Here is a 23,525-nt window from a genome sequence, read left to right as displayed (position 1 = left end):
GTAGTTTAAATATATCTTTTATATGTATATAAATATATATATATTACTCAGCCTCCCTTTCAGCTCTCAGCACACACCAGTGTTAACTAGCTCTAGGTAACCTGAAACTAAATAAGTGCAATAAAAGATGCAGAATACAGCAGTGTTCTCTTGCTTTCTCTGACCAGAGAAAGACACATTACTCTCAATAGTGTATTTAAAAGCAAACATTTTTTACATGTTGGTCAGCATTCCACAGATAACACTGCATAAAAACAGCAGCGCTGTCATCAGTGTTATAGAGAACTGTAGAAATCCTGTATTTCAGGATTGGAGTCTTTAGAAGTTCTCCCTTCTCCAGTCATGCTAAAAAGACATATTTATTATACTGGTAGAGCAGTTTATGAGGAAAAAGAAAGTGTCTAAGAAAGAAGCTTGTACTTTAGATCTTTCTTCTTGCAATAATCATCTCAAAATACTTCTGTATTTTATATGAATTATTAATCTCAAAGTTTGCACTTGTCAGGCATCAGTTACAAAAGCTCCTCTAGCTGGCTATCCTTCTTGATTACAGAGTGTATCAACACATAGTCGACATTTTACTGCACAGAGCCTGACAGCCTAGCTGCAGATGAAACACACCAAAAATGAGGACGAAAGCAAACAGGGAGATTGTCATCACAGCTCACAATTTTTCCCAGCCTGAGAACAAGCAAATTTAATTTATGGTATCTTAGAACTTTCCAGTAATCCACCCATCAAAGATTACCTGCTCTTTCAAAAGCTGCTCACAGGCCTCATGCAGTGTTCCCGTCTTCGTGGACACAAAAAGATACTGTTTTTGCAGTGACTCCAAGTGCTGAAGGGCACTATTCACATCGTTCAAGATAGCATCACACTGCTCCTGAAAGCCAGACAAGTAATCCCTCATCTGTCTGGAAAAAGAGAATCAACAGATAACAGGAGTAAAATTTCACTTTCTCTATTTGCAAATTCAGCTGCCTATAGGGAACTGCAACTACCTTTCCCTCTCTAGGAATAAAAGACCACGTGCATAAAGCAAGAGTGCACAATAAGCAGATGCTTCATGACTCACAGAAATAACAGAGCTATAGGGTTTGGAACAGCCACCACAGTAACTTCATTTCCCTGTCATTCTTTATATCAAGCCTACCCAGAAAGCAGCAGCATACACCACAGCTAGTCTAGAGCACATGAAGACTGTCTAAATGGACAGCACAAGCATAGGGACTACTGTTGACTACTGTCATCAGCCAAATTCTGCCTGCCTTGCTTAACTTAATTACTCTTGGATGTCAGCTAAAACTTATGAGTTCTACTTTACCACATACAAAGCACCAAGTAAGAATTACAGTTCTCTGTAGTAATGTGCAACCCTTTAGTGTACAACAGGAAAAGAAGTTACTAATTTTCCTCCACCTCCTCTGGCCTCCTGCAAACAATTACGTATTGGCCTTCCTACAAAAAATTCCGCATTCATGGCACACTTAAGTACCTTTGTGTGCTATTACGAACATGTCAACTGACAAAATGCAAGGGTGCTACTCTTTTTAGGTTGTTAATGATATGATCATTGGCTTAGTTCATGCCTAAACCTCTGCTTTTAAGAAACATCATGTCCTTAAACGTCAGAGCAAGAGAATAAGAGACAGATCAAAGAAAAGCAGATTAAAACAGAAGAGGGGAATACAGCAGCATCTCTTTGTGGCCAAGGGCAAATTTGTAAAGTCGTGAAGCACAAGTCAGTTTCCATAAAAGCTATCAGCAGCTTCGGTTAAGCCATTCAGCTGTACTTCAGACTCTTGAGGAGTAACTGTGCAAGTCAGTGGGAAAGGGTTCTTCTGAGCCTGACAGAAAAGTCAGTTTGACAAAAACAGCTGGGAATGCCAAGTCTCAAAACCAGAGCTGAGCAAAGTGTCAAGGAATGCACAGAATGCAGATATAGAATCACAGCCATAGTCACTGGGGAACCAAACTGCAAGAGCAGAAATGACTACCAACCACACCTGCTTACACAGTCTCGCCCTCAGAGGATGCCATTTTAATAGCAGCAGCAGTAGCTGAAAAGGCATATGTAAGCTCCTAGACTTCTTTTGTCTAGAGCCCTGTCTATAAGACAAACTAATATAAATCTGTTTTATTATACTGGGCAGTTCAGAAGGAAATCTGCATCCCTTTTGACTTCTCTGCCACAAGGGCAATAGCCTTCAGGTTGGGAGTGGGGCATATTGCCTTGGAAAGCTCCAGCTGTTCCAACACATTCCCCCATTCCCTGCCAGCTGAACTCAAATGTGCACTAACATTATATGGACGAGATTAAACCCTTCAAGGTTTTAACTGCTTACAGTGAAAGGAACTGAGGAAGAACACATACCTGTACTTGGCACCTTCGTCTTGATCCATCTGTGTTTGTACCTGAGCAAACCAGGAGAAGAACTAGAAGAAATTTTATGGTGTGAAAAATACAGACATCACATGAAGTCAAGTAAAAATAAAATCAGATCTACAAAATTAAGATGAGCTTTTGTTAAAAATAAGAGCTGTTTCAGAACTTAATAATTAATCAAGGAAACAAACTATAACTCTTTGTTTTAGGTTACTTCCAACTGAAACATATTCTATTCCCTCGCTAAATTAAAATGGAAAAGACTAATTTAATATGTTTTTATCTGCATGAGAACAAGGCTGCCACGTTGAAACAGGAGGCACAAAGATTCTTTCATATTATGAGCAACACCACCTTACTGAAGGGGTGTCTTACTCTCACAGAAGACTCCACTCAAAATGGGAAAAGTATCTATCACTTAAGAGCTAAGACTTAAGGATTTTTCCTCCAAGTTTCTTCATGCAACTTGGAAACATCCCCAAATATTTAACAAACCCACCAAAAGTTAGGCAAAAGACACAGAAAATCACAAATTCTCTGAAGAAGATTACTGCAACTTGGAGGTTCTTTAGCATCACTTACCTGCTGTGCCGTTTCAATTCTTTCATCCTCCATCCCCAGTCCTGCAAACCCTTTCAGAAGGACATCCTCTGTGGATTCTGGCACTGCAGCCATCAGCGTAACAGCTAGCGACTGAGATGTCAGGCTGCACAAATCTTCAATTGGAAGCTGCTCACAAAAACCCACAAACTTTGTTAGAGAACGTACTAAGAATTAGTATATTCAGCTCAACTACAATAACACAGTCCAAAGCATCAACCTGAGAAAGTTACAGGCATCTACTTTTGAAGAAACAAATGCAATGAACATTTTATCTACCAATATAATAATACACCAACAACTACCATATCTATATATTCAGAAGCACCTAACAATTGGTGGGGGGATTTTTGTTAAAGTTAGAAAATATTATACAGAACTTCATATAATTACACATGTGTGTAAAAAAAGAAACTGAATGCACATGAGGGTGGTGAGGCACTGGAATGGGTTGCCCAAGGAAGTTGTGAAAGCTCCATCCCTCGTGGTTTTCCAGGCTGGGCTGCACAGAGCCTTGGGTGGCATGGTTTAGTGTGAGGTGTCCCTGCCCATGGCACAGGGGATGGAACTTGATGATCTTAAGGTCCTTGCCAACCTTAACTATTCTATGAGTCTACGTACCCAACATACTGATGAGCTACTATGTCAGGTTCTATACTCACAGAAATGTGCTAGAAAAGTATCTGAGAACAGAGAACAGCGTGCAAAAGCAAAAAATAAATGCCACGTATGTTCTACACTGCATGGCGACACCACTGCACAGGAATTGTCAAGATGATTTTACTAGATATTCAGAGATAACCCAAGACTTAATACTGCCACAATTTGCAGTGTTTCATATTCTTTCAAATGCAAGGTCCTGTACCTGGGTTGGGGCAATCCCAGGCACAAATACAGGCTGAGGTAGACTGGACTGAGAGCAGCCCTGAGAAGGACTTGGGGGTGTTGACTGATGAGAAGGTCCATATGACCCAGCAACGTGCACTTGCAGCCCAGAAAGCCAACCATATGAGGGCTGCATCACCAACAGCATGATCAGCAGGTTGAGTGAGGTGATTCTCCCTCTCTACTCTGCTCTTGTGAGACCCCACCTGCAGCTCTGCGCTCAGCTCTGGGGACTCCAACACAAGAGGGACAGAGACCTGTTGGAGCAGGTCCAGAAGAGGCCACGCAGATGCTCAGAGGGTTGGAGCACCTCTCCTATGGAGACAAGCTGAGAGAGTCGGGCTTTTTCAGCCTGGAGAAGGATCTGCAGTGACCTTTCAGCACCCTCCTAGTACCTAAAGGGGGCTTGCAAGAAATCTGGAGGACATTTTATGGAGGCATGTAGGGATAAGACAAGATGGAATGGCTTTAAACTGAAAGACGGTAGAGCTCATTAGACATTAGGAAATATCTAAGCATATCTCACTTCCCTTTCCTGGCCCCCAAAACAGGCAAGATCCCTAGCTGGGAGACAGGGTTTCTCTTGTGACTACTACTGAGGAAACAGTCGCAAGAAAAACCCTTTTCCCTGAGGAAAAGACAAGTTCATCAGAGCCTGCCTTTTCAGAACAGCTAAGTCACCACTGTCCCAATCCACTTCAGCAGAGGCCAAGACCAGCTGAATTACTCTTTGTCTTGGCATCCCCATTGTCCTGTAGAGAAAATACAGTACCTGCCTTCTTGCAAAGCTTGTTTAGATCCTTAAAAACCTGCTCTTGATAGCAGCATAAGCTTCTACAATCATTTTGGATACCTGCCAATATTTACTTGAGTACAGATACATACAACTTACACAAAAAAACAGACCAGGAAGCATGAAATGAAACAGGTGCATTTCAGGGAGGGAATGTTTTACCCCCTTCTCTTTGTTATTTTGACCTTTCAGACACCTCTCTTGGTGAGAGCCAGCTTTGTTGATTTTATGGCACTGTATCTATTGCTATGTTCCTGTTCAAATACAAAACCTCCCATGAAAAACGTAGTTAAGGAATGCAAACATTTCACTCCACTTCCTTTTACAGACAAATGAGTACTCATCAATAATAACTTCATCAGTCTAATGTTTTATAGCTGAATAGAAGACCATGTCTTCCATGGCAATAACAAATTATTAAGCTTTTTGCCACTATTCCTGTCTTTTATGTCTGCTGAATCGTCTCTAAGTTGTACTTGGAAATGACACGAGTGCCAGCAGCTATGTATTGATCAGGATCAAATTAAGAGAACCAAAACTATTATTAGGAAGAGTTCTTCACTATGAGGGTGGTGAGGCACTGGCACAGGTTGCCCAGAGAAGCTGTGGCTGCCTCATCCCTGGCAGTGTTCAAGGCCAGGTTGGACGGGGCTTTGAGCAATCTCGTCTAGTGGAAGATGCCCCTGCCCATGGCAGGCGGTTGGAATTAAACGAGCCTTAATGTTCCTTCCAACACAAACCGTTCCGTGATTCTATGAAAACCACAGAAGATCACAATGGTAGCTCTATTTCAGTAGAAAGAACTCCGATGAACCAAGGGAAGTTATAAGGCTAGGCAAGGAAATCCCTGTGGATTTTAGGCTGAAAGCTTCCACCGCTGCCTACCAGCCCCTGCCAGCCAGGACGGGCGGCGGCACCGCGCCAGGACGCCCCTGTAGGAAGGACGAGTCCTCCCGGGGGCCGGGGAAGCGGCTGCGGGCGCAGTGAGGGGCCCGCTGGGTGCCCTGCGGCCCGACACCCGGCAGGAACGCAAACCGCTGCTGAGCCCCGTGGTCACCGCCGGCCAGCAGCAGCCCCGCAGGCACCCCCGGCCGCCCGGCGACGCGGCACTGCGGCGCCTCCCGCCCCCCCGCGCTCCAGCCGGGCGGCGTCGCCGCCTCACCTCGGGCGGCACCGGCAGGTTCTCCGCCGCCGCCTTCAGCTCCAGCACCGAGTCGGTCTGTCGGTCGCTGAGCGGCGCGGCGGGCTGCGGGCGGCGGTCCCACAGGCTCAAGCGGTCCCGCACGTCCCTGCCCGCCGGCTCCGCGGGCGGCGGCTCCGCCATGCTGGCGGCGAGCGGGGGAGCGGCGGAACAGCGCGGCAGCGCTTCCGGGGAGGCACAGCGCGCCCCCTCCGCGTCGCGTGACAGCAGCGTCAGTGGTGAGAAGAAGTGCGTCAGCCAGCAGCAGCTGACTGGGACGGTGCCCCCTGCCGGCGGGGAGGAGCGAAGTGTCTGCCGCGTCCCCGGGCTTGATCACCGCACGGCAGCGGCCGCCCGCCCGCTGCGCGGGGCTGAGGGACACCGACGGCCGCCTGGAGAAAGGACGGGCGGCTGCTCGTCCTCCCCATGCCCAGGGGCTGTCCTTCCCGAGGCCGCTGGACAGCCCTGGCCATGGCACCTTGCTCCAGGCAACCCACACTCCTCCTGGGCATCAGCTCCCCACCCCAAACAAAATCATCTCCGAGTTAAAGAGCTTAAGGCACTGCCTGCAACGATCACCTTCAGCTGAGATCCTGCGCCACTAATCAAGGTGAGAAGGACATAGAACTGCTGAAGCAAGTCCAGAGGGGGACCACAAGGATGACCAGCGGGCTGGAGCACCTCCTGTATGAGGACAGGCTACAAAAGTTGGGGCTGTTCAGCCTGGAGAAGGCTGCATGGAGACATCATATCAGCTTTCCAGTATCTGAAGGGGGCCTAGAAGGGTGCTAGAGACTCTTCATCACATACTGTAAAGATAGTAAGAGAGGTCATTTGTTCAGACTTTGTGAGGGTGGTGAGACACTGGCACAGGTTGCCCAGAGAAGCTGTGGCTGCCCTATCCCCAGCCGTGTTCAAGGCTAGGTTGGAAACAGCTTGGAGGAACCTGGTCAAGTGGAAGGTGTTCATGCCTGTGGCAGGGGCGTTGGAATCAGATCATCTTGAGGTCCTTTCCAGTCCAAGCCATCCTATGGCTTTATAACTTTGTTTCACCATTCTCACACCTTAAGTGCTCAGCAGTTAGGTTTAGTCCATCTTCCCCTCCAGCATAATGGGTACAGCGTATTCCACTCCCACCCTGTCACTCCAAAGTGAGCAGTTCAGAAACATTACACAATGATTTGAAAACTTTTAATAAGGCTACAAAACCCATACACTCAGCTTACACAGTGTATAAAAATTTCTACAAGCATTTGTATTAAAGCACAGAAAAGCTGTACAGAAAACCACTGCACAGAGCATAACAAAAAAACCCACTACTTCAGGAAAGAAAGTGCCTTCTGCATTTAAAAATCCAGTTGTGGATCTTATGAGATCAATTTTGAAATCATAACAGTTGAAGTGGAATGTACAATTAACCAAAAATGTTTAAGAGACTTACACAATGCTACAAAAATACAAAGCTATACATCCCACTTTACCATCCTCTGTAAATACAGAGGAACCATCCCATGACTGACATATTGCATATTTCTTTGCCTGGAGTTCACCAGCAGCATTTAAGAACCTTGATGTATTGTTTAGTTAATAGCCCTGAAGTTTAAGATACACATTTCAGCCAAAAGGTAACATCTGAAGGAAGTTGTGGTTGATTTCTACATGAAGTGTTTACTTGCATGTATAGAAGTACTCAGTAGTTCTGGGTATGGGTATCATCTTAAAGAAGGACAATGGTCTTTATTGTGGATTTACCTTTAGAGGAGCTTGGTTCTTTTCCCATGGCACCTATATAACACAGACTGAACTGCTCAGTGTAAAACTTGTATCTCAGATGATACATAACATCCAGCATCCATTACAAGTAGTTCTTCCCAAAAACAGGAAAGGCATAGAAAGCTTCTCTGCAAGACACGCAGATGAGCATGGACTTGCTTGAACTTCATTCCTACTTGTGAATTTACATTTACATATGCATATGTTGAAGAATCACACTGAAAAAAAATAAAAATCAATATATGGGAGAACACTTGCAGCTATACAAAACTGACAGCTGTGGCAACCATGCTTTCAAAGGAAACTGGATTATTCCCAGCAATTTATGCCAACATCTAAGGTCTTAGAACACAGGAAAGCTCTAAAACCAGAAGCAGATTTTTATCTTGGAGCAGGTGTTTTACTGAACTGAAAGCCTGAAAAGACATCTTGTGACACTTCCAGTTACTTTGAAACTATAAACTACCACAGTCAAATTGTATACCCTTACAAAGAGAGAAACCCAGCTCTGTGGTACTACCTTTCTTTGCCTCTTAAAAACACTGTGCATCTAAGTCCCAACAGCATAAAGCTGTATGACAGACCTTCACATTCAAGTACACTTACACAGCTGACAGAAGGAATGCCACCGTATTTGATTCTGTCTAGGAAACAGTGTACATCACCCGCTGAGTCACATAAGCAAGCTGTTGTTACAGGAGCCAGTCAGTGTTGAAACCACTTCCAGGTTCTTCTCATTCACAGTACTCTTACAGTGACCTCTTCCTCTGGCCAGCATCTCAGACAACAAAGAGTAAATACTCAAGACAACTTACAAGTTGTTCTAAACTCAAACAGTACATTCACAGAATTCAGGATACAGTTCAGCATGTCAGTCTAATTTCTTCAGCTGTTCATATGTTAGAAAGAACTGGGACAGCTGATTAAGGAAAATTTTCCTATCCACATGTGGAAAATGTGTCACCTGACCACTACAGTACAAGCTGCATCTGCATGAAACTTCGCTCCACTTTGTTGCCTCCTATGCAGTCCTGCTGGTTGGCCATTTCTGTTACACAGTACTAGGCAGAAAAATGAAATTTGCTTTAAGGCTGGTGATGCTAATCACTTTCTCATACCTATTCCTCAGGATCTTAAACACAGGACTGAGGGGGCAGGAGAACACTGTGAAAGCCTTTAGAGTCTTTGCTCACTTAGCTTTGATGGGCTAAAGCAGGTTTGCTCATGGTAAAACACACTACTACCAACTCACTTCCCAGGGCTCTGATCAGCTGGCTCTTGAAACAAAGAATTGTGAGAGAAAGATAAACAAACAAGATCTCATGGCTAAGCACCATTTCCCCCACTTCTGGAAGCAGCCCCCATTCTTAACTTACCTGGGCAACTTTATTTAAAGCTAGGCTCCAAACCACAGAAATGGACAAGTATGAATTTGGAGGAACAGAAAAATTTTTTGCAAGGTAACATTCCAATATTCACTCCATGTGAATCACAGATTCACTCTGACCAGCAGCAGCTGATGAAGAAAACTGTCAACTACCCAATTTTCCATTCATACAAAAGGAAAATTTGTGCTGACGTGACACTTTGCACACTGAGCAGTCTGAAACTGTCAACACCTGCTGTTTTATTGCTAGCTTCATAGTTTTGCAAACCTTTGAGAAGGATACAATGATATTCCAAGGACCAAGTCTTAACCAGTTTGGCCAAAATCCCTTATATAGAGCAAAAAAGCCTTCATTCTTCCATGTCTGGGGAAAGAACAAACAAACAAAACCCACCACACAGTAAGAACAAGTAACTCTTATTAGTGAGAAACCTAGGCAGCATCTCTAAAGCCTATTGTGTGAGGAGACAAAAACATTTCATTATATAAAGCCAAAATTAGAGAAGCCCACATTACCATGGTAGGTTAAGATGCAAGTCATTAAGTACCCAACCTAGACTTGTCCAAATTACATTCCTGGACTTTTTTTACCCCTATAAAATCCCTTGCAGGTGGGGTGTATGGGTGTGCATATACATATATATACACACACACACCCTGTGTATATATAAACCTGCAGCTCGCATCTGGTACCCCCTTTGCTTTAGAGACTTCACAAAATTGCACTGAACAGCGCAACTTGTTCTGCAATAGAAATGGAACTGTCCAGCCACTCTTCTCCATGTAAAAGGCCATCATGCTCCCACCTCATACCCAATTTAGAAATCTTAACAACCCAAGCCAAAATAATCAAAATCAGACACTGATACTGGCTTTGGCTGTACTAGCCTCTCCATTATGCAGTAAGCAGAGAAAACAATCTACCCCAGAAGATATTCTTCAAGGACTGACCTATGAAGTTATTTCCTATCACTACATTAAATGTTACATCTTACAAAAGTAAAGTAGGAGACAGTGCCCTCATTCAAGCACCAAAAGGAATCAGGTGCCTGCAGTATATACTGCCATTCTGTCAAGACAGTAGATGTTTCTCACACCAGTGTGTTATTGTCAGTGTTTGAGTATTATGGCAAAAAGCATACCTAAGTTACTTGGAAGTTTAGAACAATTTTGAGCTCTATACCAAAATCATTGATCAATGGCAGCAGTTCCTATTTAAGTTGATAAATCAACTACTTACTTGTAGCAAGCAATCTAAAGTACCCTTGTAGTTTGAGTGTCCCCCATGTCGTTGGCTTCTCTCATTCATCATGCGTGTTCTTACAACATCAATTGGGTTGGATGCAAGGGCTCCAGCTAACCCACATGTAAAACTTGAGCTAGCAAAAAAAGGGTTTAATGAAATTTGATCTGCCACATTTAGAGATAGACAATACTGCATGTTTTCTGGGGAGGGGGAATAATGAGCACTTAATGATTTATTTAAAAATTATATCTGCTAATAAATTTGAAAAATTACTCTTTACTATAAAGCATCATTTTGAAGATTTGATACACAGCCCTTATATACAGTCTCTGGACACTTGAACAGATATTTGTGCCTCAAAAGCAAGTATCTGATTGGAACTTTCCTCTAACTTCAATTTGCACAGCTGAATGATTTGGACCACCCACAAAAAAAAAAATTCAAAAGGAAGTTAAATCCAAATTCTAAATAAAATTAAATACCATGCTATATGCTGCTATTTCAGATGCTACTGCATTAGAAAGTATAAGCACATCAGAAGTATATTTAAATATATATTTTAAACACATATTTAAATATATACAAATACATAGATGACAAATCAAAATACTGAACCCCCATAAAGAGACCTAACCAACAATGAGCTATGCAAACAGTTTTGCAGACTTACAGAAAGTGAGTATATACAGTATCTCCCATAAATCCAGACATAATTATGTGCTTCTTGGTAAGGTCATACACTGGCAGTTCTACTCCTACAACCACAGCAGCTCTCTGTGCTGTCAATGATACTCCCTGGCAAAAGAAAGGATACAGGTGAAGTTTAAAATTAGCTTTGTGCACCAGCAGCAAACACTAGCTTTTGTCATGGTTTAATCCCAGCCTGCAACTAAAGCGCTACGCAGCTGCTCACTTCCCTTGCCCTCTGGTGGGATGGGGAGGAGACTCAAAAAAAGGTAAAACCCATGGGTTGAGATGAGAACAGTTTAGTGATTGAAGTAAAATGATTTAATAGAAATAGGAAAAAAGAGGAATAAAACCCAAGACAGACAAGCGATGCACAATACAATTGCTCACCACCCACTGACCTGTGCCCAGCCCAGCCCTGAGCAACAATCAGCCCCTCCTGGCCAACTCCTCCCAGTTTATATACTGAGCATGATGTTCTATGGTATGGAATACCCCTTTGGCTGGTTTGGGTCAGGTGTTCCACCTCGGCTCCCTCCTGGCTTTTTCTGCCCCTTCTTACTGGCAGAGCATAAGAGACTGAAAAGTTCTTATCAGGGTAAGTGCTACTGAGCAACATCTCAAAAAAAAAAAAAATAAAGTGTTATCAGCCTAATTCTCAGACTAAAGCCAAAACACAGCACTGTACCAGCTGCTAGGAAGAAAACTATCCCAGTCAAAATCAGGACACTCTAGTAGTACAAAGCAACACACCATGAACACGTTAAGAACACTCTGAATACAAATAAGGCTAATTAGCACAAGTCTCAGATGTGTGTGCTCCAAAAGCCCACAAATTCAAATTAATAGACAGAACACTTAGACTCACAGACTGGTTAGGGTTGAAAAGGACCTTAAGATCATCTAGTTCAAACCCCCCTGCCATGGGCAGGGATGCCTCACAGTAGACCATGTCACCCAAAGGTCTGTCCAACCTGACCTGACCTCTGTCCATCCCTGACCTCCAGGGATGGAGCATTTGCCACTTTGAGCAACCTGTTCCAGTGCCTCACTACCCTCACAGTAAAGAGCTTCTTCCTGACATCTAACCTGAACTTCACCTGTCTAAGTTTGAACCCATTACCCCTTGTCCTATCACTACAATTTCTGATGAGTCCCTCTCTAGCCTCCACACTGCATAGCAAATTCAGTTCCTGTATGCTACTCCACCTCTGCTTATCATCCAAATTCTTAGATCAACAGCAAGCTACAGCCTGAACAACTGGATGATATTGCATCCCTTAATGCTAACTGAAAAACTGACAAAATAGGAATATGAGCAGAAAAACAGATCAAGAAATTCTGCAGAGAAAAGCACACCAAGAAAAACATTTCTATTTTCCAACCGTTTCAGAATAATTGCCCATTTTGGATCTTCAGTTTTATACACTCACTGGTTGTAACTGGCATAAGAGACAACCTACAAGACTGAGTATAAGAATTCCTGAGCTAGACGACATGTTCATTAGTGCCTTCACTTCTAAATATTGTTTAATATGTTTTAAAAAAGCAGAGCACACAGATCGAGGGGTGTCTTGCAAAGTGTTGCTAAACTAGTCCTGTAGCCAGTCACCCTAATTTAAGCCTCCTTTAATCTCCCCTTTAGTAAGTGGCTAATCTTTGAATACAAGACTGGAAGTAACCCTCTGTCAAAACACACCAAGACACCAGCATTGCAGTTGTCCTAACAAACTACGTCCATATTAGCTTCTCCATATTTTAACATAATACTGGATAAGTACATGAAATTCAGTTGAGCAAGAACATATGCTCAAAATGTAGAATACAATTCAACAAACTTACCTTCCATAAGCCTTTAGTGCCTTCCTTTTGGTAGATCTGCATGAAGTTGCCCATCATTCCTCCTTGAATCACACTACCTTGGGCTTGCATTCTGATCTGCAATTTATTTGAAAAATCAGAATATAAATATTTCTCAAACCTGCAACAGTAACTTAAAAGGTCAATAAAGATATATTAAGCTAACATCTTTTTAGTATATTCAAGTTCTTAGAATAAAAATTAATAGCTGACATTATCATAACTATGATACAATTTTTTGACTTAACTATCCAAATGCAGCTGCTAATTTTGAACAAGTACATGGTATAATTCTTAGCTGCATTAAGTCACTTCTATTTCTGTTCTCACACACTACTCCATTTAGCTTAGACTGACAGATGGGTTCTGCAGGATGTCCTTTACAGTGTTCTCACAGGAGCACGTTAAAATGAAAGGTTAAAAAGATTAAGGCTTCAGCTAGTGAGAGCCATGGTGTTCAACCCTGTGGATTTCTAAGAAGGTATTTGGTAGTTACCATGTCAGGCTCCCAAGAACAAGTCTGGTGACAAGTAAGTTGGTACCTGGACTTAATTTGGGGAAATAACTAATTGTACCTACACTTCAAATAGTTTTCATTTTTTCATTAGAGGCAGCTATGTAAGTCATATGCTACAGTTTTGTGAGTTAAATACCATCAATCCTTCTGAGCTCTACAACAACCATGTTATCAAGAAGTATAGATGAAACATGCAGTGTGTCTTCCACACACAACAGCATAAAAGTTAAGCCATATTATTCTCTCTCCACCTCAAGAAAATGTTATATGGACCCAACACCCACCCCCCACCCCCCCCCCCAGCCATCAGTTTCCTGGTGCATACTTAAAAATAATTAGTATGGACCAAAAGGAGGTTCCAAGAATTCAGGATGTTACCGATTTTTAAATGTCAAGAGATGAAAATAAATAGGGTTACAGATCTTTTATTCATCATGAGAGTCTGTGTTTCCTCAAGGAGAGAACAAAACAGGTACAGGCAAGCTCTAGATACTTACCTTTAAGACATCTGTAGGGTTGGCAATAGATGACGAGATAACTCCCGAAAGAACACCGCATAGAACATTTATCATCAGGGTTTCATCTATTCCATAAACAAAGAAGTTTAGCTGCAGATTTACAAAGCTTTAGCTGCATCAGGGCAGGATGATTCCACCCCTCCTTTAAGCAGAGAGAATACCAATTACAGAAGCCTTACAAACTGCTGACAAATTTTCCTTGCTGGTTCACTTTAATTGGTACATGGAAAGTCATTCTCAGTAGACTTGCTCAAACTGTTACAGTAAGATACCAAATGGAAACAACCAGCTTCAAGCAAATCAGTCCTCAATTAAATTGAAATAACCCACTCACCTTCTGGATGCTCAACAAATGTTCTTTTTAAGCTCTGGTAAGTGCCTATTTTTATAGTTCCATATGAAGCTTGCCTTAGCATTGCAGGTGCAATCCTGTAAAAATAGGTAATGATAATATTTATGCTCTAAATTGCAAAAGACTGATGAGCAAATACTTTCTAGAGCACAAAACTGAACAAAAGATTTCTACCAGAGAAAGGTCTGAGCATTTAAATCAATGATATAAACTCACTACAGACAAAAGGTTCAGGGTTTGGGGTTCTTTTAACTAAAGCCTGCAAGAACATGAACGAACTAATGAAGGATTACTATTAGAGCATGCCTCAACTTGTAATCTAGGCAAGCCTGTCTGAAAGGTAATCTGCAGATTACGTCTTTCCCCCACCATCTTTCATGTTTTAAGGAAAAGCATATCCATTTAAACACAAATTTTAATTTAATTTTCCATGAGATGGAACAACCATAGCAGCACTGTATAGAACAATTTTATGCTTTGCTATTCCCCCCCACACACACACCCCCAAGTAGGTTTTGTTGGTTTGGTTCTGGGTTGGGTTTTTTTTTTGTTTGGTTGGTTTTTTTAAGATGAAATGTTATTGCAGAGTACAAAGACTGAAGGAATCTAAGCTTAGACTTTCAACTTCCAGATTGAGGATAACCAAATACCTTGTAATTCTGAAGCCCAAGAATTTACATACTATGGGCTTATATTTATCAATAGACGCTCATAAACCATTACTGCAAGTCAGAGTATTACGGCTTTACCCAGAGTATAAGGCTTTCAATCCTTCTTCTCTGCTTATTCTGACTAGTGCATGCATCATTCCACGATAGCGAATCTCTTTATATTTGGCATCATTAACTTGACCTTGAACCTGGAGACGTGTTTTGGTCAGATCAATGGGAAAAGTACCTTACAGAAAAAAGAAAAAAAAAACAACCCAGAAAATTAATTAAGTACCTACCTAACCAAACACAAAGAACATGATATAAAAACCAGCAACCTTTATTATATACCAAAACACATAAAAACACTCCCACAGGAAAAAAAAGTCTCTTACCAAGACTTTCTTTTAAGCAAGTGCTTCATTTTATGTCACTTTGTTTCTTCTAAAAGACTGTCAGAGGCCCTACCTCCTATGTTTGTTTCACATTCATTATATTTTTAGAAATAACAACATTGTCTGGTTGTAAACAGCCACACTGAATAGACTCTGCAATCACAATCAAGTGCAGAGTTTGGATGTGTGTTCTGTCAACATCCTTGAAGAACATTTAATTGAAGGCCATATCCTGGGCTGCATCAAAAGGAGTGTGACCAGCAGGTCAAAGGAGGTGATCCTGCCCCTCTAGTCTGCTCTTGTGAGACCTCACCTGGAGTATTGTGTGCAGTTCTGGCATCCTCAACATAAAAAGGACATGGAACTGTTGAAACAAGTCCAGAGGAGGGCCACGAGGATGATCAGGGGACTGGAGCACCTCCCGTATGAAGACAGGCTGAGAAAGTTGGGGCTGTTCAGCCTGGAGAAGAGAAGGCTGCGTGGAGACCCCATAGCAGCCTTCCAGTATCTGAAGGGGGCCTATAGGGATGCTGGGGAGGGACTCTTCATTAGGGACTGTAGTGACAGGACAATGGGTAATGGGTTAAAACTTAAACAGGGGAAGTTTAGATTGGACATAAGGAAGAAGTTCTTTCTTGTAAGGGTGGTGAGGCACTGGAATGGGTTGCCCAGGGAGGTTGTGAGTGCTCCATCCCTGGCAGTGTTAAAGGCCAGGCTGGACATTGCCTTGGGTGGGATGGTTTAGTGTGAGGTGTCCCTGCCCATGGCAGGGGGGTTGGAACTAGATGATCTTGAGGTCCCTTCCAACCCTAACTATTCTATGATTCTATGGCAAAGAAATAAATTCTATAGGACTAGCTATAGAGATTCCAGCCTGGAATCTAAAAAAGCAAAAGCAGCAGTACCCATTTCTGTCATTGCTTTCCTGTAGCCTGCTGCTATGTCAAGTTCACACTCTCCATGCTCCCTCATGAAAGAGGCTTAGAAGCTTATTCCTCTAAAGCTTATCTTTAGGAAAGAGACCACCTCACATTCAATACTTGCCTAAACACTAACAGGAGTCAGGATTAGGTACATCTGTTCTAATGAGGTTTACCAGACAAGCAAGGCTTTTTAGGAATTGCTTGTCTTTCTCACAAAGCTCTTGGCATCATTGGCCCCATTCAGACGAGTCAAGTAAGAGACACTTCAGACACAAGTTTGAACATTATTCATAAAAGAACACAGAAAAGGAAAACAAAATAGTATTTTTAAGTGTAGTTTTATACAACACAGACTTTATTAGAAAAATTTCACATGCAGCTCACCATGTCAGGTTATGTTCTGCTACTATGAAAAAAATACACTTCCTTTATTTTCATGTACATATAATTCAGGTAAGAATTTAAAAGGATGCTGGTATTTTAGCTTTGTCTTTAGAGTAGACACCAAGATATAAGATGCACTGTCTCACCGTATCAATTATTCTATGATGCTTGCTAACTGAATTTAGGTGTTCAAATCTAACCAGCCATTCACAATCAAGAAAAGGGAGTTTCAACTGCAACATAGCTACCCAGAAAAGCTAAGAGCTTAACTTGATTACTCTAGCAACACAAAAGCTGGGTATACTTATGACCACCATCCAGGAACATATCAAACACCAAATAATAGAATGCAAAGGCAAAGTTTGTATACAAACAAGACACACAAGGGATAGGAGTTTACAGACAGAAGTGTTCCAACACTAACAAAGTCCTGAGCAGCTCCTTAGTTAGTATTAAGGAAAAAGCCTCCTATGCTTTAGATCACCATATACTACTGATAACATGGAACCAAACTTGTTTTTAAAAGAGACTGAGTAGTGGAAGTCATCTAAATAGTTAAGAGAAAAGCTTACCACATTCTGCAGTGATTGATGCTAAACCTCCATAGATAAAGGGCTTCCAGTTTAGTGCAGACATTGTTGATTATTCTTTCTGCAAAATAAGACAGTGTTTCTGTAAGTATATCTGTTATATAAATATATATTAATAAAGTTTTGTGTCTTGTCCATGTTAAGATGAACCTTCCAAGCACACCAAAGATAAAAGCATTTTCTACCTTTTATAATCTAAAGGCAGTAACACTACATGAAGGCATCTGGGCACAAATCACTGTCTCTACTATGTATCTGGGCCACCACTATCCTCACCATGAAAGCTTAAAGCAGTTTGTCTCCCAGACATGATCTTAAGGAGCACTGCAGGGAATAACCTCCAACAACTCTTACCAAACTGAATTAGGTGGACCAAGTCCTGCAATCAAATGAAATTTTACAACAATCATTACTAAACTTCTATTCCTTTTTTTCTGGTATGAACATTAACATGAGCTGAGCTCCTGCAGTTGGTCAGAAAATAAGGGTGTGCACAACACCTTGCTTCCATTAAGGCCTATTTCTGCTACAAGTGTTCACAATGTCAATTCCTGTGAACATTACACTATTTTCATGTAGTCAGGTGCACAAGGCCTTTTAGAGTAAAAAAGGCTGCTCTAATTTAAAAGTCAATTAAGTGACTTTGACAAAATGACACAAATCATAATTGACTCTGGCACAGGCCTTTCAAGATGCTGAAATAACCCCATTACCTTAGAAAAGAGGCAAGAACTGCAAAACCAGACTAGTGCAGCCAATACAAAATTGCCCTTCCCAAAACAAAGTAGGCCTCTCCACAGCTTACTTTTTCCCCTTCTTATAATGTAAATACTTCCCATTCCCCATTTTCTAGAATATCCTCCTCTACACATTGGATTCTACAGTGATCTGCTGCCAATTAATAAAAAACCCATCACAGCTCAAAGCACAGTTTCAAATACTCAACCACCAAGCACACACAAAACCATCTTACTCCTCAAGCTGCTGCCAAGATCACCACTAATGTAAAAATAATAAAAAAAAAAATAAAATTAAAAAAAAAAAAAAAAAAGAGAGACAGGAAAAGGCAAGTAAGGACACCCACTACATTCCCAAGAAGAGCACAGTACAAAGATCGGGAGCCACAGGCTTAGGATATGCCAGCTTTGCAACACGAAAGCAGCAGAGACACACGGGTATGACACTGTGCCAGAGGGAGGCCACTTCCAACCCCAAGTTCCTCGTATTCCTGTCCTGCCATGATTAATGGCAGACCATTTAAATAACAGAAACAGAGGCAAGCTCAGTTTCCCCACTATCAGCCATGCATGTGATCTTAAGAAACTTGTCAACATTTAAAATACAATTACTTTCCTCCCTCAACACAATTACAAATTTTCATCTACCACAAACACTAACATTCCTAAAATTAAAATGCATATCTGCATCTTTATTTCACTCTGCCTGGGCAATGAAGGCTACTAGTTTTTCTATGCAATTCTGGGGCACTGACATGATGTAGAAGCATGCAAACATCACCAAATAAAGTTTCCCATTTGTACACAGAACTACTAATGCTGGCTGAAGTTTCAATACATGTGTAGGACACCCTAATGCAGAAATCTTACAGCACATTGTTCCTTTAATACATCCCAAGGTGAGGGCCTTACATAGCACTGTCGAGGTTTGTACCTCTGAAAGGCTTAAAGCAAAGTGGCAGAGGTTATTTAAATATATATATAATCTCAAAAAACTTACACCAGCAAGCAATTCTGCCCTTTCACCTCAGCTGTTTCATTTTCATAGAACAACAGAATGATTACAGCTGGAAATGGACCTTAAGATCACATAGTTCCAACCCCCTGACACAGGCTCCCACTTGACCATGTCACCTAAGGCTCTGTCCAACCTGGCCTTGAACACTGGCAGGGATGGAACATTTACCACTTATTTGGGCAACCCAGTCCAGTGCCTCACCACCCTCATAGTAAAAATTCTTTTCCTTCTTATTTTCTGAATTCTTGTTTTGCTTTTTACTCAGAATTTCTTTCCTACCCTGATAAAGTTTCTCAACTGAGGAATTCCTTATCAGATAACTGGCAAACTACTTAAAAGTTAACCCTCATTAGAGTGAGGCCTTCAGGTCTTATTAAAACAAGGTCATATTAAAAAACTGTCATCAGTAAGATGACAGAGGCAATACTCTCCCTAATGGACACTGGGTTAAACTAATACAGTGAATCATCCACACACTGCAAATTTAAAAAGCAAGTCTGATCACTTTTAACTGACAATGTAAATGAAATAAAATCAAGAGCCAAAGTTCCAGAGAAGAATAAACCAATTAGGACAAATATTTAGGTATTTCCCTGTTAGGAAACAGACTTTAAAAGAAATATATCTAATTCTTTATTTGTTAAACATATTGCTAGCATACTAGCCACAGTATACTCCAGTTTACAGTAGTTTTAGCTATTTAAAACGAATTTGACTGTTACAAAAGGCTTACACTAATGAACTATTAGTCCTAAAATATTATTACCTGTAATATAAACACACACATATAAGACAGTTATCCAAGCAATGCTTTTAAACTGCAGGCATTATTCTGCAGCCACACAGCTCACCTCTTATTCAAGCAGTGAAGTATGGTCAGAAAGAAAAAGCCTAGGGTTAAAGCTAGCTGCCGTCGTGGCAAGTCCTTGCAAAATAGCAGCTGTTCTACAAGTAGGGAAGCCAGCGAAACCCCTTCCCAACTAAAGGGATGCCCTGCAGCAGTACCTCCCTGAGCAGCACCGCCAGCTGAAGCAGTGACACAAGGACACCTGCGAGGGGGCGAAGGGAGGAGGCAACAGCCACTGCACCGATCAAGCAACCTTTAATCAACGACCACCAACGAAACGACGCACACCTACATCAGGAGAGGAAAACAAAGGAAAGAAAAGGAAGCGGCACGTCCCTGCTCGCGGATGGAAGACTCTGGAGTATGCCGAGCTAAACCTTCGCCCTCCTTCAGAGGCAACGCTCGGTGAAGCTCACGAGTACATACCTGCACCCGGCCAGCAGATGAGCCCCCACCAGCACCCGCGACCCGAGGAGCCAGCAGCTGCCCCAGCGGCGCTCACCACCGGAGCCTCCGCTGCCCACGTTCCGATATGCCAGCCACCACCGCCCCGCCGCTGCCGGTTATAAGGCGCTGCTCTGCTTCCATGAGGGGGAGCGGTGGTTAGGAAGCGCTGGGCACAGCCCCCCCGGCCCCGCCCCGCTCGGCAGTTCGGGCAGGCTTGCCTGAGGGCGCAAGCCGGCGGAGGCTGAAGTGTGTGCGTGGAAGGGGTGGATTTAAAGGGCCCGCGGAGGGGAATTGATTTGAGGGCGATATCGAGCCTGTAATAAACCAGGGAGGGGAGAGGAGGTAGGAATTGATCCCCCGTCTTTCTCGTCAGGAGCCTGCCTTCCCTGCTGGCTTTTCGAGACTTGTGGCTGTCCGGGACAGTGTGGTATTTTCCACTCGTAATGCCACTCGGGCGACTGTGCTAGGAATGTCGGGCATTGCAGTGCTCCTCGGTTAGCGAACGGGATGCTCACCCCTCGGGGTTCCTCACCATCATTAACTATAACGACATTATTTTGTCCCTAGGTGTACAGTTTCATGGCTGCCCGTGTTGCCTAGCGACACCACAGCTGTGTCTGGGTTAAGCGTCCTTAAACTGGTACAGGAAACTTGGATATCTGCTCTGACAAGGAACAGAAATGGGCAGGGTGGGTTTAAATAACTACTTTGCTCTTTAAAATACCCGGTTATGTATTTTTGACAATATAGTTCCACAAGTGATTTTTTTATTATTATTTAATATTTAGGTTGGAAGGGACCTTCAAAGGTCGTCTAGTCAAATTATGCAGCTTTGTGTAATTCTAACGCAATTTCTTTGCATTACCAATGCTGAAATTATGCACTCAGCTTTACATTGCTTTGTAAATGTATACCCCATGCCCACCCAGAAGGCTCAGGGTGTGCTATGGAGGACACCGGTGGTGGCAGAGGGGCTACCCAAAAGGGCAGGTCTCAGCTGCAGTACAGGTGTCAGTGACCAGCCTACCAAGGCTAGATGAAGAGACAACTAGTCCATTCCCTTGGGTCAGATCCCAGGACTCCCTCTGAAGTAGCTGAAGTTAGCTCCTTCTCTGCCCCCAAAGGCAACCTATTCTGGCAACTCAGCACTTTCCCTTTCTGACTGAAGAGATGCCAGACCTACTTGTAGGGTCTACCCTGCTGCCACTGTCACTCTACTGCCTTGCAACTGGATGGCATGCCTTACCCCAAAAGGTCAAAGCATCCTGCAGTACTGCTCTCATCACTGATCTCAGGGCAAGGCTGGCAGCTGAGAAGCTTTATTTAAGCTTACTGGCTGGTGGAGGAAGGGGTTAATGCTCATTCAGCTCCCATGAAGTAGCTGGCTGTGGCCTTACCTGCATGTGTCAATAAAACATAACAAGTTAAAAATTGGGTCCCAGTGTGCTAGAAATGCTTCATACTTTTAGTGAAAATACATTTCACTACATCTCATACATGTAGTGAAAATACAACCACCAAAGTCCAACACAGGACTCCCAGAAGTTTTCATTTTGGTTGTTACGGTGTGGGCAGCCCACGGAGCTCATGCTCCAGTTGCAGTGTGGCAAAGTTCTCTTTGCATATGGGCTTCTTGGAAGGTAGGTACAAACTCACAGCTGAAAATCCATACTCATGTTCAGATCCCTCCTAAACTCCTAAAAACTGTCTAGTAGTTTCCAAGTGTTGTATCTCCAGCAGGGAGATTCTTATTTGGGGTAAACTTTGAGTGGCTCCTTCCTTTTGCACAGAGATCATTTGAACTGATTCTAACACTGAGTGATTCAGCAGGACAGCCACTTCTGTTTCCTGACTTCCCAAATTTCTGTTTCCCTTTAGGCACTTTAGTTCCAGTTTGACCTTAAATTGTTCCTGCAGTTTGGCCAGCTCCTTCCACAGGCAACCAGTTTGGATTACCTCTGATGCAAACCAGTTCCTGCTCCCACATTACAGCTTCCACCTGGTCACATTTTAGTACTGGTCACCTGTTAGTACTCAGCCCTGTACTTCTGAATACAAAGGAATTCAGGCTAACTTTTGTTACCTCTAGTGACTTTTGGATGGGTCCTCTGAACAACTTCTTTTCTTGTCTTTTCAGCCAGATTCATACTACAACATACGTAATGCTTTTATCAACAGCCAATAGACTACTTCTGGCAGGCTGCCTTGAGCCTGACATCAGTGCCATGTCAGCAGTTGACTTTGGTGCTCAGCATCTTTTCACATGTCTCTGAACCATGCATGAGCTAACGGTATGCTACTGGTTGCGCAGTCTTACAACAACTTTGTCCAAAGGCCAGTTCTTTCCTGCCGGGCTGTGTGGGGCCATGGTTTAATTAATTAGTTCCCAGACCACTAACCTGACTGCTCCTGAGTTTCCGCGCACGGTTTTTAAGCAAAAGAGGACCACTCTCAAACAATTCTGCCAGAGAACTCTGCTTTTTGTGCACTGATTATTGTTTGACCTTTTCCACTGCTACTTACAATGGAAAATGATTTCTCAACTGATCTCTGCAGCAGTGAAGACAGTTTGGCTCAGTGACATGCTGCTTAAATGAACGGTTAGTGAAGTGACCCAGAAGGTTATGGGCATTATTCAAACTGCCTTGTTGTTTTGAAACTAGTTGTAACCACTGGAGAGTTTCCTTTGTCCCTCGGAAACTTTCATGATTGTTAGTCACATAATTAATTTGCTTTGATCATATCTATTGGCTGCATCATGAAAGCAAGTCTGCCACATGGGAGCCAATCCCTTCCTGCCCTGCCACAGCCTTCTCATCTTTGGTGTTTGCACTTTCTGTCTGAGAAGGAGTTAATCTGACACCCAGTCATACAGCAGATGACTTTGTTGGAAGAAAATAAACACTCAACATGCCATTGGTGTATGTAAAACTACAAGACATATGAAATAGTTCCTCCATCATGTTTGCCGGGGTAAAGCCTCAGCTGCAGCTATGTCCACCTACTTGTGATGCATTTCAGGTGGGCTGTGGAGTTAGGAGAATAAGGCTTGGGATACAGAACACTGTCTGCAAGGAAAGAGTGAGAGAACTAGGCTTGATTATTTTTTAAAAGATAATCATCAAGACTGAAGTTTCTGCCCTGGTAACAGACTCTGCTGTGCAGAGTTCAATGAGAAAGCAAGGGAAGCAGGAATAACAGAAAATGTTATTTTGTAGCCTTTTTGTTAATGTTTTTTGATAATCTGATTTGGGCCCTGGCCTTGGCAAAAGCCAAAGGTCCTTATTGTATCCTAGTTCTGTGGGTATAGAAGGACCACGTTATTTGTTTGTAATGTGTAAGAGGTGAAG

The 23,525-nt window shown here is 42.6% G+C and overlaps 2 protein-coding genes and 1 long non-coding RNA gene across 6 annotated transcripts in view; 1 reads left to right on the top strand and 2 right to left on the bottom strand.

Annotated features, from left to right (window-relative positions):
• The window catches only part of COG3 (component of oligomeric golgi complex 3), a 32,954-nt gene extending 26,920 nt beyond the window's left edge, over positions 1-6,034 (bottom strand). For all 3 annotated transcript variants that reach the window (XM_065678218.1, XM_065678220.1, XM_065678219.1), the window contains exons 1-4: positions 5,827-6,034; positions 2,969-3,115; positions 2,375-2,436; positions 749-914 (exon numbers count right to left, since the gene is read on the bottom strand). In XM_065678218.1, coding sequence (XP_065534290.1) covers positions 749-914; positions 2,375-2,436; positions 2,969-3,115; positions 5,827-5,988 — 537 coding nt within the window. In that variant the 5' untranslated portion in view covers positions 5,989-6,034. The remainder of the gene's footprint in view (positions 1-748; positions 915-2,374; positions 2,437-2,968; positions 3,116-5,826) is intronic.
• A 986-nt stretch (positions 6,035-7,020) lies between these two features.
• SLC25A30 (solute carrier family 25 member 30) lies at positions 7,021-20,369 on the bottom strand. Of its 2 annotated transcripts, XM_065678216.1 has the most exons (10): positions 20,155-20,369; positions 17,109-17,187; positions 14,934-15,081; positions 14,167-14,261; positions 13,812-13,897; positions 12,780-12,875; positions 10,921-11,045; positions 10,245-10,383; positions 9,288-9,368; positions 7,021-8,527 (listed from the first exon to the last, which is right to left on the bottom strand). In XM_065678216.1, exons 2-10 carry the CDS (start codon positions 17,170-17,172, stop codon positions 8,489-8,491), a joined length of 873 nt encoding a protein of 290 aa, XP_065534288.1. In that variant the 5' UTR covers positions 17,173-17,187; positions 20,155-20,369; the 3' UTR covers positions 7,021-8,488. The 2 variants fall into 2 exon arrangements, with proteins under 2 accessions (XP_065534288.1, XP_065534289.1); XM_065678217.1 differs by lacking the exons at positions 17,109-17,187; positions 20,155-20,369 and adding an exon at positions 15,543-15,667.
• A 112-nt stretch (positions 20,370-20,481) lies between these two features.
• LOC136013805 (uncharacterized) lies at positions 20,482-22,381 on the top strand. Its single transcript, XR_010612396.1, has 3 exons — positions 20,482-20,517; positions 20,743-20,864; positions 22,054-22,381. It is a non-coding gene; the product is annotated as an uncharacterized LOC136013805 (long non-coding RNA).
• Positions 22,382-23,525: the final 1,144 nt, after the last annotated feature.

This window comes from Lathamus discolor, chromosome 4 (assembly GCF_037157495.1).
Source record: "Lathamus discolor isolate bLatDis1 chromosome 4, bLatDis1.hap1, whole genome shotgun sequence".
Lineage (NCBI taxonomy): Eukaryota > Metazoa > Chordata > Aves > Psittaciformes > Psittacidae > Lathamus > Lathamus discolor.
The sequence above is the reverse complement of the archived record's forward strand: the minus strand, read 5'-3'. Positions and strand labels throughout refer to the sequence as shown.

Bases quoted from the DNA above. Each gene is read 5' to 3' on its own strand.
- SLC25A30 (XM_065678216.1), bottom strand. From the start codon at position 17,172: ATGTCTGCACTAAACTGGAAGCCCTTTATCTATGGAGGTTTAGCATCA. The intron at 15,082-17,108 runs GTAAGCTTTTCT...TTTTTCTGTAAG, and splicing joins ATCAATCACTGCAGAATGTG to GTACTTTTCCCATTGATCTG. The intron at 9,369-10,244 runs GTAAGTAGTTGA...TTCTTTCCCCAG, and splicing joins CTTTAGATTGCTTGCTACAA to ACATGGAAGAATGAAGGCTT.